The 17,412-nt window shown below is 39.1% G+C and overlaps 1 protein-coding gene across 1 annotated transcript in view; it reads right to left on the minus strand.

Moving 5' to 3' along the window:
- Positions 1-16,987, minus strand: part of adra1aa (adrenoceptor alpha 1Aa) — a 30,683-nt gene extending 13,696 nt beyond the window's left edge. Inside the window, exons 1-2 of the mRNA XM_084390503.1 lie at positions 16,648-16,987; positions 4,158-5,889 (exon numbers count right to left, since the gene is read on the minus strand). Of these exons, the coding sequence (XP_084246629.1) occupies positions 4,158-5,082 (925 nt within the window). The 5' untranslated portion in view covers positions 5,083-5,889; positions 16,648-16,987. The remainder of the gene's footprint in view (positions 1-4,157; positions 5,890-16,647) is intronic.
- Between the last annotated feature and the right edge of the window lie 425 nt (positions 16,988-17,412).

Consider the following 17,412-nt stretch of genomic DNA (forward strand, 5'->3'; position numbering starts at 1 on the left):
ACAAATGCCACTGTTTGAGAATGATCCGACTGCTCTCAAAAACTTGTAGACATAAAAATGTTTGCCTGTGCTTTTCTTAATGTCAAGCCACCGCTGCTCTTTAATATTAGCTCTAATGTAATATTAACCACAGTGGATACTGACGCCCATTATTTATTAAAGCCTCACAGATCCCTACTGCATTTTATGTATCCACTGTGCAAATGCTTCCAAAAATACAGGATGACTGAGCTCGTTTTCAATTTCATTTTTTCAGCCTGAGCAGTTTAGTACCTCCTGCCTCATTCCCCGTGGTTCCTTGTCAGGGCAAATGATCAGAGAAAAGAGAGAGTTTAAGCCATGTGAGAATTTCAGACATGAATTCAATGTTAAAGATTGACTCATGCTGTCTGACGCAGGTTTAACTGGATATAGATGGTACATAGAGCACAAGTCTAGGAGTCTCTAAGAGAGCTTGTTCACACACTAGCAAACCCTGAAACAGACTCGGCTAAAAGTGATAAAAACATGCGGGGCTGTGTTTCCCAAAAGCATCGTTAGCCAATAGCCAACTATGGTTGCAAGTTCTGTCGTTGCCAACGCGAACTTCTCCTCAGGGAATCCCCGACGCCATTTTGAAGTGCGTTCAACTTCGTCAAATGGCCGAGGGAAGTGTATTTGGACCGACCCGAGCGAGTCTACTCAACATGTACACTTCAGGCAGATCCATAGACCACAATTCAACATGACTGTAGCTTCACTGCAGATCACGCTTAATTTCCACCCCAACACTCTAGAGTATGATATTGGAGTCATTTTGACATTTAACCGCATGATACTTGTAGCTACCTTAAGCTGACTGTTATAGTTTATTGTATTGTTATCATTTTTGTTATTTTCTCCAACAGCAAAAGCATACATACAGGCCTATAGAATGGTTCATCAAACAAATTCATAAGACAGGTAAACAGGTAAATAATAAATCATAAATACTTTTTTTGATTACATTTTTGGTAATTATTTGTGAAAATTCGAAGTAAATTTTTTTTCAAAGCCTATATATATATATATATATAAATACAGTATCGGTTTAAATGTAAATACTTTTTTTAGGGATGCATAGTAAAATTGTATATTATGTCACAATTTAAAATTAATATATATTGATATACTCACTTAAAAATGTTGGGTTAAAAATAACCCAACGGCATAAACAAATAACCCAACAAATTTTAAAGATAACCCAACATAATGACCCAACATGCATACACCAACGGTTGGGTTAAAAAAATAACGTTTTTAAGTGTGTGTGTGTGTGTGTGTATATATATATAAACATTTTTTATTTATTTTTATTGGTGTTTTTAATTACATTTAGGCATGGTTATTATAGTTAACTGAAACTACAACTAAAAACAAGATTATTATTTTTTTTTTTTTTTTACATTTCTCATTTTCATTTAGTTTAATCTGATGGACAAAAATAACTGAAACTATAACTGAAATAAAAATGTATAAAAACTATATAGACATTTATTTAAAAACAACAAAATTACTAAAACTTGTGATAGATGATGATGAAAATGGTGACAGAAAATATAATATCCCTGTTATATGACACCAAAGGCAATCTAAATGTAAAAATAGAAGAATAAAATGTAAATATCTAAAGTATATACTACTGATATATCGCGAAGAAGATTTAACAAATTAAGAAATAATAAATAAACAGAGCAATTCCAATAGGGTCCTCACATCATCAGTGCTCGGGCCCTAAAAATGAGTGTTCACTCATGCAAAACTCAGTGTCTTGTTGCTATGCGGTTGCTAGGGTGTTCTCGCTAATGGTTGCTTACTGACTCGCATAAAGACTTCCAACCCTATATAAAAATCCATAACTATTGTGCATGCACAATTATAATATGGTAGACTGTTTACCATGGTGATTTTTCCCTGGCTGTTATATACAAGTCATTGTGTTCATGCAGTATTATCACACTGACTTTAATGCAGTGGATGTTCTTGAGACACAGCCAGGCTTAAAAGGAAGAATGTCTGTCCGAAGGGCAAATCCGTCATCCTAATACCCACGTTTGACAGCAAAATCCCCCTGATAATATACAGTATGTCTCCACCTCACAGCATCTACATGAAATATTTCTCCCCTGGGCATCCAGTGGATTCTGTGATGAAAATAGCATGTAATTACTTTACTGGGAAAACAATTAACTTGTTGTTTTTAATTATCACAGATTAAACTGCGACTTCATCATGAATGCGAAATGTCTCTCTGCTCCACCGTGAGATGCTATACATGCAAAAATAGAGTCGCATCGATCACCGTAACATTAAACGAACAACTTTCCTATTGAACGCAGTGTGTTAGATTTCACTGCTACTACAAATGTGGTTGCAGAGCGAGAGCGCGGACTGAGTCATGCTGATAAGGTCATTGAATCCCATGAGCTTTATTAAACACTCCATTATATGCAATTTAATGCCAGTTAATTAGCAAGCATTTCAGAATCGTGCAAATCACGTTTCTAACAAATCGACACGCAGATTCATAATCATTTTTGTGTCCTTTTGAGTTAACAGACTCTCACAGATTCATAAAACTATGCTTATTTGTTTGCATTGGCTTTCCAATAATACCATTTACTGGATTCTTTGTTTTTTTCCTGACCGACTCTATTTTGTGGTTTAACTCGGACTGACCTTGAACCGAAAGGTCTCACAAGAGCCCTATTGCAGGGGTGGGAAATATAATAACAGCGCAAAAATTCATATCTGGGGAACTCGAGAAGCTCTGCTGTGCATTAAGAGAATTACTGATCGTTCTGACTCTCTGTGAAACTCATTTCTGGAGCCAAACATATTGCGTGAACACTCGTGACCCTGTTGTCTGAGAGAACGATCGAAAATGAAGGTTTAAACAAACATCTTGGCATAACAAATACACAAGCGAGTTGATTCTTTCGACCTGTATACAGGCTAAACTTGCGAGATTAACCATGAGCGCGCATGCTAAATATTTTCCTGATCTTCTCCATTCTCCACATGGCAGCATTTTACCCACTTGAGGCAATTAATTTCCCATCTTCTAGCACTTGGAAAAATCTCTGTGCATCTGAATTTCAGACAGGAAACCTAAAAAATGTCCCTGTGCATATCTGTTAACTTACTTCTGTCAAGAAAAAGTGTGAAAACCACACATAGAGACCAGATATTTCACACAATGCAAAGAGAATCTCAGCTCAGAGGTCTCTAAAACTCTTCCTCTTTTAATGATCTTCAATCTTATCGTAATTCAAACCACACTGTCCACTGACAAAGTCCTTTTTGAGGTAAGCTGGTTCACTTGGTGGCCATCTTGGAAACGCAGTGCACATTATAACTCCTAGCAATCTGAACGGGGAAATGTCGACATCTCAAACTTTGCCACGCTTTACATTTCAATAACACAATTCAAAATCGGCAATACAATCAGGCAAAACTGATTTCATAATTCTTCCGGCTAATACACATGCACGTTCTAGATCAAAAAGAACAGGCCGTCGTGCTTTTGCCAAACAGTCTAATTGGCATTGTGAAAAATATGGTGACAAACAAATAGTGAAGAACAATTGCATATAAAATGCCTCATTAAATAATTTCACTCTATATTGTTTCGCACATTGTGATAAAAGCAAAACTGTGAAAAGAGAAAAACAAAATAATTATAATATCAATTATTTTAAAAGAAAATTGTCACTTTTTTTCAATGATTTTATCAATGTTAAAAACGTCTTTTGAAAAAATATACAAAAGCTGTGGAAAAATACTTACAATGTCAAAGTTCAGAAGAAGGAAATAATGGGCTGTTTAAACGGTGCACATGGTGGTTTTTGCACAAATGTTACTAATTTATGTTTAATTTATTTTGCATATGGTTTACTTAAACATGTCATTGGTGTGACATTGTTTAATGTTAGTAAGAAAAATTCTAATTGGGAAAAAGAAGATTTAAAATAAAGAAGTCATGTTTATTTTGTAGAATGATCCTTAACTGAAAGATTGGACTTATTTTTGAGTCAAAGACATTTTTGGCTTAGATTTTCATCAGTCAGAGATATCTACACTTCCAAAAATCTGGTATTTGCCTATAATCAAATGTAAAAAAAAAATGAGACACTTACTGATCGGAAGAACCAGGAAAAACGGAAGCCAACAAAGGATAAAGCATCCAACAACGATGCCCAGGGTCTTCGCGGCCTTTTTTTCCCGTGAGAACTTGAGCAGACGCAGTGTGAAGTTTGTCCGGTTGCGCAAAGCCTCGTCCTCGGACACCGGCGCGTTCCCTCTGTGTATCCGCAAGGTTACGGCCTCGGCGGCGTGATCAGACTTTTCCGTTTTCTGTCCACTAATCAGTCCTCGGGTCTCCCTCTTTGCGACCACGTACACGCGGCAATACATTGACAGAATCACCACCATTGGAAGGTAGAAGGACCCCAATGCGGAGAAGATGGCGTAGCCGAGTTCCTCGGTTATCTTGCATATGGATTCGTCCTCTGGCGCCGGTTCCTTCCAGCCGAAAAGAGGTCCAATGGAGATGGTGATTGATAGAGCCCACAGAACAATGAGTGCAAGCAATGCCCGTCGCTCCGTCATGATGGACGGGTACTGCAGAGGATAGCTAACGCCAATATAGCGGTCCACCGAGATCACGCACAAGCTCATGATGGACGCCGTACAGCACAGGACGTCCATGGCCGCCCAGACATCACAAAACGTCCGCCCGAAGACCCAGCGACCCAGCATCTCAAAGACTGTGGAGAAGGGAAGAACCGTGGTGCTTAGCAGAAGGTCCGCGACCGCCAAGTTCACGATGAAGTAATGCGTAACCGTGCGTAGATTACGGTGGCAAGCCACAGAGAGGATAACCAGGATGTTGCCCAGAACGCCGAAAACGATGAAGATCGCCAACACCGTTCCCAGAACGACGGCTTTCATGACGTTCAGCTCCGGGGCGAGAACTTGGCTGCAGTTGCTACAGTTCTCAGAGAATGACTCCGGGGTCATGTTGTCTTTGAGGGGAACCATCTGTTCAAGACTTCCAGGCATTTAATAATGGTCTGATTGTCAGCCACGTGGCATCCAGTTCAGTTTGCACCTTAAATATCGGATTCTCTCCAAAAAAAACAGTACTACTGCATTGGCCGTGGTACAAGAAAATCAAGGCATTTCCAGTAGAGCTGTGAGGGAACGTAATGAAATTTAAACCGTCTCATTTCTCATTTCTCAATGCCCTAGATGGGCTTTTAATGATTCACGGAAAATAGCTGTGGGTGAAAAAACAAACATGGGGGAACTAAACATATTATGCTGAGGAGAACACCAGATTCTTTTGTCATAAAGTCATAAATTCGAAGGATGTTTTGACATGTTCATAACCATGTGCAGCTGCAACATCTTACAGAACAATGAAAATGACACAAATGGCATTGTGCTTTCCAGGCATCAGGTTTGATGCATGAGCGATCTGTTTTAGATGTGCATCAATGCGTCGATGTGTGAAGGTGTCAAAACGCTCTGCGAACATCCACGTCGCTTTGCACATTCATAAAGCACTGTAAATGTGAAGACAGGCTTCTCATCTTTTTTTGCGCACATCTGCGATGGTTGGAAACAGTCCGCATGGTTCTGGCGGTCACTCGTAGATTCACGCTGAAAGTCTGGCTGGCGTTGCCACTGAGGTTGCAAAGCGGAAACCAAGGACAAAGCTAAAAGCTCTTTGGCATGTGCCGAGGAGATATTTTTAGCTGAAGAGCAGTTCTTGGTGAGTCACACAAATTTTAGGTGAACAGCTTCAATCAGAATAGATTTGGCCGTAAAGCATCCATGCTGGTTCGGTCTGAACACTGTTGAACCCTGGAAAACAGAGAGAGGAAGTTTTATCAGTAAAGTGGATTCATTTATCAGACAGGGAACTTTTAAGCCATTACTCATGCATTATAATGAAGTGTGCAATCGTTTGGCATAAAATTATGAACCAGTACCAGTGGATGATATATAGATTCATTAATTCATATTTCTCTGATAAAGGACCTGCAAATGGATTTCTCTCCATGAGAGATCCTCACCAAAACAAATGCTTTTATTTATATATTTCTCCTGGAATTATTCATGATGTCAAACGCAAAATCAAATTGGATAAAATAAAATCAATGGTCACTGTTGATCATAGATGATCAGCCCACGTTTTCCTAGGCCGTACAAGACAAATAACGTATATTGACAAAGCAGTCTAAATAGGACATATTTCATTTTTTGAGTGGAATAAAAGATTATGCAGTCATAACATTTCAGCCCATCCAGATATTTTATTGAAACTAAACTGCAAAGACTGTATTAACACCTGTTTAATATTCAGTGAACAACAAGCGTGCATTAGTGCAATCATAATAAAGGTAATTTTCATACAGAAGTCTTAAAGTACCAAACAGCCTGAGAAAGATGCAGTGGTGACTCATTTCTGTACCAGAAGTTAGCAATAGCATCAACCTGGTTCCCTTGACAAAAAGCCAATAGGATTTTTCCATTGACCTTTTTGTAGCACTCTATAGGCTATGTTCCAATAACGTTATCTAGAGTGCTCTGGGTTCGTTACGGTAATATATATATATTATATTAAGGGGAAAGTGAATGAAAGCTTTTAAAATCACAGAATGTAAATGTAATCAGAAACCATGAATAAATACTCAATTTGAAATACTCAATTGTTTCCCTTTTACTTGAAGATTAACTAAAGTTGTGAAATGTTATCAAAACAGTTATCAAACACAGTAAATAACTTTACATTACTCACAATGAAATGGATGGAGTAGAGTATATTCAACACTTTCACATCACTTCACATTTCTTTTCAGACAGTTATTAAAATTTCACTGGGCCCAGACTTTTGAGAAAATATATAAAACTGACAAAAATTGTCCGAATAAAGTAAACAAATAAGAAGAGTTGCAGGCCTGAACGATGCTCGTGTGCGGTGGGGCGGAAAAAATACAAATCGCCGCTTCACTCTTACTAGAGCCAACAATAATGTAAAGTAATGTTACTACTCACGATCGTCATGCTCACATCATCATAGTCCCACGACAAATGGAGCAACAAAGAGAGCGACAGGAAGGAGAAAGACTGCTGCACCGAGCAAAACGTTCAACACTCGCCGTGCGGTCCCGATCTGGGAATCTAACGAGGCCAGGGGAACTTACAGGCAATCCAGGGTACCTGAAGCGCTACCTGGTGATGAAATCCAACGTGGCCGGAGGAGCTCAGTCTCCGGTTCACCCAAATCACTCGTGAATAACTAGTGTGTCACATTCGCGAGTATGTACTAACTTGCATGCACTCATGATGAACTAAAGTAGGAGATCAACACTTTAACTTCTGTACGAAATTATATAGACTCACTACTATTAATAAAACAAAGGAACGCTCAAATTGTAACTGCGTCACACTCTCTGTCGACGTTGTTATTTTTTCCTTCTATCTCCTCTTCTTCTACCTCTCTCTCTTCCCACTCTCTCTGGCCTATCACATTGCTCTCCAAACCAAACTGACATGTGATATACCCAATCAGAGCCTAGACAAACTTTATACACTTCTAACAATATAAATTCGTTTTTTAATACACATGAGAAAAATAAATATACAATATAAATCAAATAAACAAAACAATATAAAGATAAGATTTGAAGAAAATATTATAGATAATTTCAACAGGGCTACACCCTCCCCCTTCTAAAAGGTCTTCATGTCCCCATGAGACTTAACAGGGAACTCAATTGTCTACTCTCTGACAGGTAAGTAATGAAGATAAGAAAGGTATCAATGTATAGGCTAAATTGTGAGACTTAAAGTTCTTATTGATAAGAGATCTGAATCATCATGCCCCTATGTATTATCGTAATTGGTCTGTCTGTTGGTTTTCCAGGTTCATCGTAACTAAGGCGGATGACAGGCTTCACTTTTCTACGTTCTTTTGGTTCAGATATAGACTCCACCTCCTTATCCAAGACACTAGAAGCAAGGACGTCTCCCCCATCTAGTTCTGTGTCCACCACAGGTTCCAGGACAGGTGATAGAGGATCCTCTGTTCCTCCACACTGAATTAACTCTTCTTGTTCATCCTCTTCTTCTGATACATCTGAAACTGGAGGTCTTTCAACAGGAACAACCGGAGTATCGCGTGAAGCAGGTAAGATATTATCAGACTCAACGGGTTTATCCCATAACCCAGTCCTTTCAAAGGTAAGTTGTGGTAAAGGATAAAGATCTTCCTCTTCAGACTCATCTTGTTCTTCATGGTCACCACTTTGTGCTGAACTTTGATTGTTTGATTCTCTTAATCTTTCGACTCCTTGTGCTCGAGTCATTGGCCTCCGGCTTTTTGGTGCTTTGGGAACACTCACTGGCATCCTCACCAGATAACCAATTGGCAGTAAGTGATTACGGTGTAATGTTTTCACAGCGCCCAATCCCCGTTCAGGCTTTACTTTGTAAACAGGTAGGTGAGGAAGCTTTTCTATCACCAGGTAAGGCAATGGATTCCACCTATCCTGCAGCTTGTGTTTTCCAGTGATCCCCAGGTTACGCACCAACACTCGATCACCTTCTTCGAGAGTCTGATTTCGGACTCTAGAATCATAATGCTTTTTGTTTCTTTGATGATTCTTAGAGGCTTCCTCCATGGCCATCAACCTGCAGATAATACTCTTCATCTGGCTGTCTTTCTCTTCCTGCTGTCTGCGCAGACGGTCCTCGCTGTCCTCCAATCGAGCCTTGTATTCTAAGAGCAGCTTCTGCATCTGCTGTTCCTGTGCCAGTAGCCGTCTCTCATACTCCTCTAGTCGCCGACTAGATGTCCGCAGGCGCTCCTTCAGCTTTGAGATTTCCTGTTCGTACTTCTCTACATGTTTGGAATCGTCTTTGCTCGTGCCTTCCTCTTCCTCATCTTCATACTGGCCGTTATTCAGGATCCATGCGGCAGTTCGCTCCACTGGAGACATGGTGACCGACTCTACGGGTGATTGGACCTGTTTGTTGCCTCGCCCTCCTGGTACCGAGCTTTCTTTGGAGCATGTGGACTGCTGCCTGGATCTCTCACCGCTCTGCTGCATGGGTTCTGTGTTGACGCTGCCACTACTACGGAGGGAAGTACTGTGAGGGAGCGACCTTGGGGTTCGTGCCCCTGGGTTTACTGGCTGCCTGCACTCGCACAGCACAATTTTACTTTGCATGTAAGAGTAGTATTTTTCATCCCTTACTCGTACTCTCCCAAAAACTTTTACTGTTTGTGCCAATTCTTCAATGTCTGATACATCTAAATCAGTGGGCACTCCACTTAACACAAAAGCATGGGCGGGGTTAACTCCTAAACCCTCACACCATTCAATGAGTTCACCCATGGTTAAATTTTTGGGAGTATCCATACTGGGTACTATATGTCTCTCACAATAACACACTATGCTATGTGGTAGAAAAAAAAAAAGGGGGGGGGGAATCCCAGCGGTGCCTCCAATTTATGTAGCACTCTATAGGCTATGTTCCAATAACGTTATCTAGAGTGCTCTGGGTTCGTTACGGTAATATATATATATTATATTAAGGGGAAAGTGAATGAAAGCTTTTAAAATCACAGAATGTAAATGTAATCAGAAACCATGAATAAATACTCAATTTGAAATACTCAATTGTTTCCCTTTTACTTGAAGATTAACTAAAGTTGTGAAATGTTATCAAAACAGTTATCAAACACAGTAAATAACTTTACATTACTCACAATGAAATGGATGGAGTAGAGTATATTCAACACTTTCACATCACTTCACATTTCTTTTCAGACAGTTATTAAAATTTCACTGGGCCCAGACTTTTGAGAAAATATATAAAACTGACAAAAATTGTCCGAATAAAGTAAACAAATAAGAAGAGTTGCAGGCCTGAACGATGCTCGTGTGCGGTGGGGCGGAAAAAATACAAATCGCCGCTTCACTCTTACTAGAGCCAACAATAATGTAAAGTAATGTTACTACTCACGATCGTCATGCTCACATCATCATAGTCCCACGACAAATGGAGCAACAAAGAGAGCGACAGGAAGGAGAAAGACTGCTGCACCGAGCAAAACGTTCAACACTCGCCGTGCGGTCCCGATCTGGGAATCTAACGAGGCCAGGGGAACTTACAGGCAATCCAGGGTACCTGAAGCGCTACCTGGTGATGAAATCCAACGTGGCCGGAGGAGCTCAGTCTCCGGTTCACCCAAATCACTCGTGAATAACTAGTGTGTCACATTCGCGAGTATGTACTAACTTGCATGCACTCATGATGAACTAAAGTAGGAGATCAACACTTTAACTTCTGTACGAAATTATATAGACTCACTACTATTAATAAAACAAAGGAACGCTCAAATTGTAACTGCGTCACACTCTCTGTCGACGTTGTTATTTTTTCCTTCTATCTCCTCTTCTTCTACCTCTCTCTCTTCCCACTCTCTCTGGCCTATCACATTGCTCTCCAAACCAAACTGACATGTGATATACCCAATCAGAGCCTAGACAAACTTTATACACTTCTAACAATATAAATTCGTTTTTTAATACACATGAGAAAAATAAATATACAATATAAATCAAATAAACAAAACAATATAAAGATAAGATTTGAAGAAAATATTATAGATAATTTCAACAGGGCTACATTTTGATAATAAGCTTTGAGACCAGGAAATTGGTTGATTCATCAAGATAATCGTCACAAATGAACAACTTTTGAAGCCTAAATACAATCGCCAGAGGTAAAAAAAAAAAAAAGTGACTATAAAAAAATTGCACCATGGTTCAACATCACCATAAGCTTCCAACAACTTTTTCCAACAATATTTAAAATCTACACGTCGGAGAGTTTTGAGGTAAAACAGTTTGCAAGAGCGCACGTATAAACACAACAAGGCTGTGAAAATGTAAAAAAGCGAGTTTCAGATTGTCTCTGGGCGAAGGAAGCCACAGATGCAGAAAACAACCTTTCACAGGGGTTTTAACAAGATTGTGTCCTGTGAGACTCTGGCCAGTTCAGAGCGAACTGAAACAGCAACACATTTTTTTTTTTTTTTTTTTTTTTGGACATTACAGTTGAGGAGAAAAAAGCCTGCGCCCACTGGGCAAAAACACAGACCGACTCAAAATCAGAGAACGTTTTTATGTTTGGCGTTTTCATGCTCTCTAATTCCCACTTTAATCAAGCCAATTCTTGCTGCTTGCCATAAGACACAGAAAAAGCCTGGCAAGTTAAGAAAACATATTTAATAACATTCAAATATTTCATGATTTCAGGCAAATCCCTCAGCTGCACAACCAAATCTGTTTTCTTTTATTTTGCTGTCTGTCAACAAAGATGTATTGCTTTGTTTCTTTTGAGAGATTTTTGCTTCCCGACCTTTAGAAATCAAAATATTATGTTCTGTTGTGTCATTCTTCCTCCTTTAACCAGTGTTCTGCCAAATCGCATGAGCACAATCAGACAGACAGGAAAATTGATATTTTTTTGCCATCTCCATTTATAATGTTGTCAGAGTAAATTCAGCTGTGCAATGAGTCTGCACACATGCGGCAAACCACTGATCATAAACCGTGCACATGCTTCATTAAAAAAAAAAACTGATCTTTTTCATTACTATGCTATTATTTTTCCAGATTGACACTAATTACTTCTAATGAGATCGCCTACCATCCGTTTGTGACTCTATCAATTAACTTTGAGAGGAGAAATGCACACAAGCTTAACACTCCTACTCAGGCGCTCGCGTTTCCGACATTAGTCAGAATATTGATCTGATTTCCAGCCTAATGAGGCACAGAGGTGACTCTCGCTGCTGGCTGGACGCTGCCGAGGTGTTAGGACACAGAAATACTCCTGCTGTTCCCGACTGTGAACTGCCTTTTAGAAAACACAAGCTGTGCTGAAACACAAACACTGCATTGTTTTCTTTTGGATTCTATTTTGAAATGATCAAACTATTGCACTTTAAAGCAAACCTATTAAAACATTCTCTTTCTTCTGTTAGACATAATAAGGCATTTTTCATTTATAAGCCACGACAAAGTAAATTTATTCATTTGATTGGAAATGAATTAATCAATTTGAAAATGACCAGCATTGAAGTCTGTAACTGCATTTATTGATACTACCGTTCAAAAGTGCGAGATTATTCAGCAAAATGCATTCAATTGATCAAAAGTGAGAGTAAAGACATTTATGTTTCTATTTCAAATGAATGCTGTTCTTTTGAACTTTCCATTCATCAAAGAATCCTGAAAAACAATCACAGTTTCCACAAAAATATGAAGCAGCACAACTGTTTTCAACATTGATAATAATCAGAAATGTTTCTTGAGCAGCAAATTATCATATAATTAATCATGTGACACTGAAGACTGGAGTAATGATGCTGAAAATTCAGCTTTGATCACAGGATACATATTCAGTAAGAAAACAGCTATTTTAAATTGTAATAATATTTCACAATATTACTGATTTTCCTGTATTTTTGATCGAACAAATGCAGCCTTGGTGAGCAGAACATAAAAAATATTACCGACCCCAAACTTTTGAACGATGGTGTATACTACAAATCAAGTCAAGTCAAGTCAAGGTATCTTTATTGTCCCCGAGGGGCAATTATTTATACAGCCAGCAGATAAACACAAGGACACAACACACAACAATACAGCATAATATAGAATACTAATACAAATACAAATGTCTTAAATCTTGGCAGTCAGATCAAATAGCGAGTTTTTTAAAATCATGGATTCTACTTCTGATCTGTTCGTCGTCACACTGGAAATGGAAGCTCTAGTTGAGCGCATTGCATTGTGGGATACAACATATACTGCACATCGAGGTATTCTATGCATACAGAAAAGTCATATGCTAATGTATGCATTTAGATCAGGATTTCACTTCTCAGTGTACGTTGTGCTCTGAAAAGATTATTATTTTTCCCACTCTCCTGGACTTGTCAGAGAGCGTTATTGCATTTTGATGAAAGACTAAAGAAAAGAAAAAAAATGCATGGATGAATCACGCACAACAATGAATTCACGTTGCCTAAAAAAATATGTTTTTAACCCAAATCCCCTTGCATTATCTCCCTTCCTCTTCTTTGTGCATGCCAGCATTCATTTCCTCTGTTCCTCTGGCTAAATGCAACTGCCTTATAATCCACACAGGCGAGAGAAACAGAATCCCTTCCTTTTTAACAGACTCAGCGTGATAATAATAGTCCGAGGAATGAGATTGTGGAATGCAGCGTTCATTCAACGGCCTCTCCGTCTCTGATCTCCCCATCACGACATCACGCGGCGTCTGACATTTGGGCCTCACCGGAGTGTCGAGTGGAGCTCCACGCTGACAGACCAGCTGTTCAGAGCCTCATCTGGATGGCTTTGAGCTGCCATGCTGCACTGCACACCAGCCCTCCTGCCTGCGCTACACCGTCCTCTCCTGAGCCGCTATCAGTTCACTTATACATATTAATGAGCATCGCTCAATCCCATCGACAAGACTCCTAGATTTAACCTATAGTGAGGGACGCGACTGAAGCACTTGTTGTTTTAGTCCGCCATGCAAGCCGTAAATAAAACTGACAGCCAGATGATTCCCACTAACGTCAGTAAGAAACCTTGAGCTTCGCCAGACTGGCACCCATATGGTCGAGCGCAACAATCGATTCGACAACACAGCTCATCACCTGAGCTATAGCAAAAGAACATCAGCGAGTACTAAAACACATCATTCTTTAATGTCATCTCTCTCCATCTCGATTTATTTATAAAGCACGGTAAAAACAACAACAGTTGACCGCTGTGCTGGACAACATCAACTAAAAAAGCTAGCATGAAACACCATACAGGAGTAAACACAACACAAACACATAAATGATGCATAGACCAGCCCCATTAGACTTATTGACAGATTATTGATTTAACCCATAAAAAATGTGGTTTGTTGGTATAAATTAATGTGTTTAGGTTGATTCAACGATGTTAAATAATATTTTTTGATTTTAGTTCATTTAGAATCTAAGCATTTATTTCTTCGTTTATATTTTGAATTTAATTTATATTTCTTTATTATTTTATATTATATTTTAAAGGTTTAAGTGGTTTTGTCCATGCACTGGAAGTCAATGAGGTCCAGAAAATCAAAAAAAGGACATAAAGGAAGTGAAATTAATATCACTCAAATCAAAACAGTGATCAATACGTGCATTCATATAAATAAGACATAATACATACCTATAAATTTAATGTCTAGTTCAATGTGTTTTCACTCAAACCTCAGTTTTTCCGTGATTTCAACGTGATCAACATCTTTGTTGATCCTGGAACAACAATCCAATCAACCAATCAGATTTGAGGGACAAGTTTACAGGTTATATTAAGTTTAGGCTTCTCTACATCACTGATATTTCACCTATCATTTCCCTCTGATTTTAGGGATAACTTATGTTAAGTTTAGGGGTAGGGATAGGGTTAAGACTATACATATTTGGGACAAGAATGTTGTTCCAGGATCAACAAAATTTCAGTGATCACAGAATCATCAAAATTTGCAAAGTCACGGTGACCGTTCTGACACATGACCGAATATTCCTCACACAAATCAAGCACACGAATTCTTCAGAAGACATGGACTATAGCATGGAGTACCCCAAAAAAAGTGCACGTTTCAGATGTCTCAGCTGTCTCATTAGTAGAGACTCAAAGACCTGAAATGGGTGTCAGACAAAGTAGATACTCCAAATGTGTTGGTGGGGGGGGGAACCAGGACAAGAGAACCACAGAAGAGTCTCTACCATTCATTAACAGGTTGTGAAGAAATCAGCCTGCGGGTGGTCCGAGAGTCTCACTCATCATGGAAACAGTCGATCTGTTGAGTTTGAGCTCGGTGTTCCCTCCACGGCTGTAGGCCACACTCACTCCGACTGAGATTAAATCACAATTATTGGTCTTTTTTGCCTAGTACTTATCACAGGCCTGCAGGGGCGAGCAATAACCGGAGCCGCAGCGCTCTCTCTGTAATCGCCAATGCCACTGGTGAAATGAATGGATACGGTTGCCTGCTTTTACATAAAGAGAGGCAAATATTTAGGCTTCGCCGGTGAAAGGTAATGCCAGTCGAAGCGTACTAATGTACAGGCTTCAAAAAGACAGAAATGAGTCCCGTCACTGGCTCTGTGTTTATGTAGCATCAAAGCGTGAGGGTGAAGAGGGCACGCGGGCAGTGCCATATCTCTGCCGACTGACTGAGAGCTCAGGTCCACGGCTCTCTACAACAATCATCTTCAGGAACACGTTATTCTTTCCTCTCTGTCATGAGCGAGAAATAGCGGAATTACTCAAATTGAAGGCGGTCTATGGAAATTTGCCAACTACATCTGAAACAATATGCAAATATGTATATTTATGAATGTTATCTAATTATAAAAGTTTTAAAATGTCTTATAATGAAATATAAGTTTCTTGTCATTTATAATCATCTTGTTTTTGCTTCACTGACTTATTTAAATGTTGTGTGTGTGTGTATGTGTGTGTACATTATTAGGACAAAATGTCTGAAATCCTTGACATTTTTTGGTCTCCATGAGGAAAACAGCTTGTAAATCATACTAAGTGATGTTTTTTGAAAATGTAGAATTGCAGAGTTTTCTGTTCCCATAAAACATGAAAACAAAATGTGTGTGTGTGTGTGTGTGTGTGTATTTATTGTTTAAATATGGGCAGTCAATGTGAAATATTAAGAGGCTTCTATGTCTGCATATTAATTAAGAGAAATTGAATATTTGTACTTTTAAAAATGTATTGTTACACTGAAGTACCAAAATAAACCAGCAGAGTAAAAATGTATATATATATATATATATATATATATGTAAATCTTTACCTAAAATCTTAATACTGCAACAAAAAGCGTATCTTATTATTAAACAAAAATTGTTAACTACTAATAAAATCAGAAACTCATTAGAACACAATGTAATTAGAATTGGTCTATTTAAGCGTTAACCATCTGCTCTATGATTAGAGCAATAACTGTTCTGCATATAGTTGCAATTCTGACTAGTCTATAAATGAAAAGCTACAGCATCTTTATGCATTTATGTGTTTATCCTTTTTTTTTTTTTTTTTTTTTTGAGAAGACAGATTCTAACGAGACATTCTGCTTTACAATCAAACAATTTTTGCCCCAGTTAATGCAAAACAACACGAGTATCCTTTTCATGTTGCCCATCATGCATAAATCATTCTGACAGCTGGAGGGGATGCAGAAATCTCTGGAACACATGCAGCTGATCGATGCATTACATCAGTATGCACCAATACATCCGTTAAACAAGCAAACACACTCAATCCCTCATTTTAAAGAGCGTAAACTGAAAGCGACTGCAGATTTTGTGAAGTTATCAGAAGCAACCTGTAGACTCACTCCAGCGCACATCTGCCTCCGTTACATCACACGAAGTTTGTGAACGAAAAAAAAAACGTTTTATTCTGTGTGATGCATAACGATTGCCTGTTCAATATAGTCTAGCAGTTGTACGACTGAATGGACACTCACCTCAGCAGCGTGTCAGCGAACGCGAGGACTCGATCCGGAGGTGTTTGAGTAGATGGACGCGCAGCGCGTCTCCGGTTCGTCGTGCCACACTGTCCTGTCATCGCTGTGCAAACAGCTGCAGAGCTCGAGTTCAACGAGTCAAGTGCAGTTCTGTGTTTCCACACGCATGTTTGAGCGCAAGGGTCTTCGGGACATCAGTATTTCTCAGAGGAGGTGACAGTGAGTGAGTGAGTCATGGCGCCGCGCCGCCTCCTTTACGCACAAACTTTGCTGCGCTCGGAGCTCGTGGATGTGGACGTGGCTATTGGCCAGCACTGGAACATCACATCAGAGACGAGTGAATCAGCTTCTGACGCGATTTATGGTTAAAATAGCCTACGACGTAGAAATGAGAATAGACATGAGAAGAGTGGTTTCCCAAAACTTGTTGGTTCAAACTCCACAAGGTTCATGAACTGTTCTTACTGTGATCCTAAGCGAGTCACGTTTCACTCCAACATAAAAAGAAAATTAAATTTCAATAAAGTTAATGAGGACATGGTGAGAAATGTGCTTAAATGTCATAGAAGTGCAACATAATCATATTTTTTTCTTTTTTTTATGTAAATATGGAATGAAATATAACCCAGACGTGTTTTTGTGAGAGTCACCCGTGAAAACTCGCCCTTCTGTTTTCCCAAATGGTTTCTTCTCTGGGACATAAAAGGACACATTTTGTAGAGTGTCCTGCTGCTGTCCATAAAATGCTGATTTATACTGCCATAC

Source organism: Rutilus rutilus (genome assembly GCF_951802725.1).
Source record: "Rutilus rutilus genome assembly, chromosome: 19".
NCBI lineage: Eukaryota > Metazoa > Chordata > Actinopteri > Cypriniformes > Leuciscidae > Rutilus > Rutilus rutilus.